Below are 3929 nucleotides of genomic sequence, written 5' to 3' on the forward strand. Positions count from 1 at the left end.
ACATTTATATTTGACGCAACACAAAAACCAAAGGTGGTATTAACCGCACCGTAAAATCCACACTCGGCGTACAAAATGGGCGGTCACAGGTAATGACCGTCCGAAATAATTATACACCTTACAATACACGCGTGTTAATTGGATTAATATTGCTTACCGAATAATTGTAGGGGCGTTTTAACCGCCCCATATAATTCCAGTGTTTGTTTTAAACAGCCCATTTGTTATGGTTTCTGATACTTGATACTGCGTCAGTTCTAGAATGACTTTTCTAAGATACGTTTCGTTTTTTTTTTACTTATTTAGGGGCAGGAGTCTTTTAAAGTTGTGGTCGTGATTTCTGCTAACGTTTGTTTTTTACGTTTTAGATATTAATTATGGTTATTTTAACTTAGTGACATAATGACACCAAATTGTTCCTAAAATATGAATGAAGTACAGTAAAACTATAAAGTCGTATTTAATCGATGTATTATTATAATTATTAAAGGACAAATCCGTTAAAAAGCCATCCCTAAACGGTATTTTATTTTTATGTAAATTGTTATTTGTGTTCTGTTTAGTCAATAGAGTAGTATTCTATTCTATTCCAAATGTAAGTTAATAACTGATATTGAGAACAAGTCTTAGCAAAATCGCACTCTTTATTGTCATGACTTTATAGTTGGACTATAGGTACATTTAACAGCACATCAGCATAATATATTATCAATTTAAAACGTAAATATGTTTATCAAACAAGAGTAACAATACCTGAAAGCGTTTAATAAGGCAACAATAAATTTTATTACTCTTTGTAATTTCTAATACTGACATGTTGCGTCTTACTCTTCTTTAGGGCTACCGAATTTGGTACTTACTTACTTAATTATATGTAGGTATTTTTAAAAAATAAATTTTAATAAATATTTTTTGTTTGTTACAGATAGGCAGTATATTGCTGCCAATGCTGCCAAAAAAAATACAGAAGAAGATTGTTCAAAATGAACAAGATGATTCATACATCTCACAAAAGGGACGATAAGATGCCGTTTTACAAAAAGACTGACGTGACAGATGTCAGAATACCGCCATTAGATGAATCAGCGAACAAAGAGAACAATATGGCTGTTTTTAAAATCATCAACGAAAAATACTCTATGGATGATAGAATAATAAAACAAAAAGGTTTTCCACCACACAAACACGGTATTTACAATGCAGAAGATAACAGAAGACTTAGAACTAATATGCAGTTTAGGAAAGAGCATTTTAGTTGTTACAATTATTTTTTCGTTAGCCTCTGCATAAGTTTTATCTTTGGTCTCGCCATAGGAGTAGTCCTTATGGGATCGACACACACAAATGTGCAAGTCAAACTTGTTCCTAGACAACTTAAAGTTAATGATAATTTAAGAGAAGGAATAACCAGAACCCTCAATTCTATTAAAGATACCGAATTCCAAAGGAATGATAACCGAATAGACGTAAACACTAAACATATGAAAATGAACAGTAGATATTCATCCGTATCTTTTGTTAGTGAGAAAGAGAAAGACGATCATAAGTATAACAAAGAAGTGTACCCGAAAGGGATGACAGAGGATATGAAAGACATCCTGAAAGACAACAAAATGGGCCACCACAAGCACAAAATATCTGCAGTTGTTGGCAAAAACGACACAAATATATTTTTGCCGAGTGATCGAACTGTAATATTTGAAGATATTTACTGGGGTCCTGAAGTTGAGAATTCATTACCAGAAGGTTATGGTAAGAAAGCTACGGACATATGGGAGAGTTACATGGAGCAAGCTGAAGTTGTGAAAATGGAGCTTGGATGTGGACGGATGCAGAATCGACTGGTGACCTTCAGTGATGGATTGCAAGCGTGCGTCCGATACCGACAGAACACAGACCAAATTCAAGGAGAAATCTTTAGTTTTTATGTGGCTAAGCTATTGAATTTGACCAATCTTGCGCCCTCTGTAGTCAAAGTTGTAGATGTTAAAGATCAACTGTGGAAAAATGTAGCAAACGATATAGCTACAGCTCAGTGGAGCTCAAACCGGGCCGTAGTTCTCACACAGTACATACCGAGCTTAGAATCAGCTAACATCCCCGAAATTTTCAAACCATCTAGTCGTCATTTGAATAAGTTTGATGTTTTGAAGATGTCACTGAAAGAAAATGATACAGTGTCAAAATCTCAAGTGCTATTGGAAAAACTTAAACTTAAACACGTTAAGAAAAGCGAGAATAAGAACGAAAAGGCAGATTTTGACCATTTAGATTTGAATTTGAGTAAGAAATCTATTGATAGTTTCGTTGAGCTAGCGCAGTGGTCTGATCTCATAATTTTCGATTATTTGACAGCAAACCTAGATAGAATTGTGAACAATTTGTTCAACTATCAATGGAATATTAATATTATGGATGGCCCAGCTCATAATTTAGCTAGGAAGATAGACAGTGGTCTTCTTTTGTTCCTAGATAATGAGTCAGGGTTACTCCATGGCTATAGGTTGTTGAAGAAATACAACGTCTACCATAGTCTAATGTTGGACAACCTTTGTGTATTTAGAAAGAGTACAATAGATCAATTGAAAGAAATATTCGCAACCAAAAGTGTAGGTAAGAAATTAAGTGAAGAATTTCATAAGAAAAATAATGCAGTGATAAGGGACATATTGCCACCGTTGCCAGAGAAGAATGCTAAAATTCTACACGAGAGAATTGGCAAGGTTTTGGGCCAAGTTGAAAAATGTGAGCAGAATTTCTCAAACAGATAGTAAAAACGAGTACATATGTCTTTGGAAACAATTATAGATATAATAATGTAAATTATGAAAGAACTGTGACTAACTACATCGTTAATCATGGTCCCCTAACTAATTATAAATACAAAAAAAATAGTCAAATTAACGCTTTGTCTTTGAGTAGTGGTCTTCACTTATACAAGTGTTGCATGGTAAGCTGAAAGAGTGTTACTCAGGGGATAATTCTTAATAACTTAAATTCCAGTCTTAGAACTAAGCTTATTCAGAATGAACCCCTTAATCACCCCCTTTTTACTTACTCTACATTTTTTAACACCCTGTATCTATATCTATACAGAGTTTTGATATATTATTATTGGTAAGGGGGCCATTGATTTTAGCACAGCTATTATGCTGACAATAAAGTGATATTAATGTATTTGTTTAAGCATTTTTTGATACCAAATACTTTTATTTATTGTAAAAATGTGTTAAATTAAATCATTTAGTGCCAGTTTCGAATTTAAGTAGTACCTATTTAATTTTCAGGATGTATATAGAAATGTATGTTGTGATTTTTCTTTATGAAATAATTATGAATATTTCGTTTCTTTTTTAACAATACCTTGCAGACCACTTTAATAATGTTTTTTTTTTTATCTATACCTTCAATATTTTTTTCTGTTATTTTTTGCATCCTAAAAACATATTTTTTATAAATAATTAAGTGTCATGTAAACGAAAAATAAATAGTCAAAACAAAAATACCTATAATATTTAAGTTGTATCATACACGTTTAAAATTAAACACTTGTATATAAAAAAATGTATATAAAATGTAATTAATATGAATAAAAAGTGAAAATCTTATAACAGCTTTTGTATTATTTCTCATTAAGTATATCCTTATATTGACAAGTTAATCGTTATAAATATACACGGGAAATGAAAAAGTTCCAGTACGAAAATCACCAAGTTATTCCTAAGCGGAAAATATGCTGTCTGCAATATTGAAGTACATTTAAAAACTCACCAGAATATCATCATCCGACCCATCACGTCCCCACTGCTGGGGCACGGGTCTCCTTCCACTGAAGGAAGGGCTTAGGACTAGTCCACCACGCTGGCCAAGTGCGGGTTGGTGGACCCCAACACAAGCAAGATTGTGCTGAGAGAGTTGTCGGGTAAGTG

General features: G+C 33.0%; 1 protein-coding gene across 1 annotated transcript; it reads left to right on the plus strand.

The window, feature by feature from the left end:
• The first annotated feature begins 912 nt into the window (after nucleotides 1-912).
• Nucleotides 913-3304, plus strand: LOC119694705 (extracellular serine/threonine protein kinase four-jointed). Its single transcript, XM_048632101.1, has one exon. The coding sequence runs from the start codon at nucleotides 984-986 to the stop codon at nucleotides 2769-2771; it is 1788 nt and encodes a 595-aa protein (XP_048488058.1). The 5' UTR covers nucleotides 913-983; the 3' UTR covers nucleotides 2772-3304.
• The last annotated feature ends 625 nt before the right edge of the window (nucleotides 3305-3929 follow it).

This window comes from Plutella xylostella, chromosome 30, assembly GCF_932276165.1.
Source record: "Plutella xylostella chromosome 30, ilPluXylo3.1, whole genome shotgun sequence".
Taxonomy (NCBI): Eukaryota; Metazoa; Arthropoda; class Insecta; order Lepidoptera; family Plutellidae; genus Plutella; species Plutella xylostella.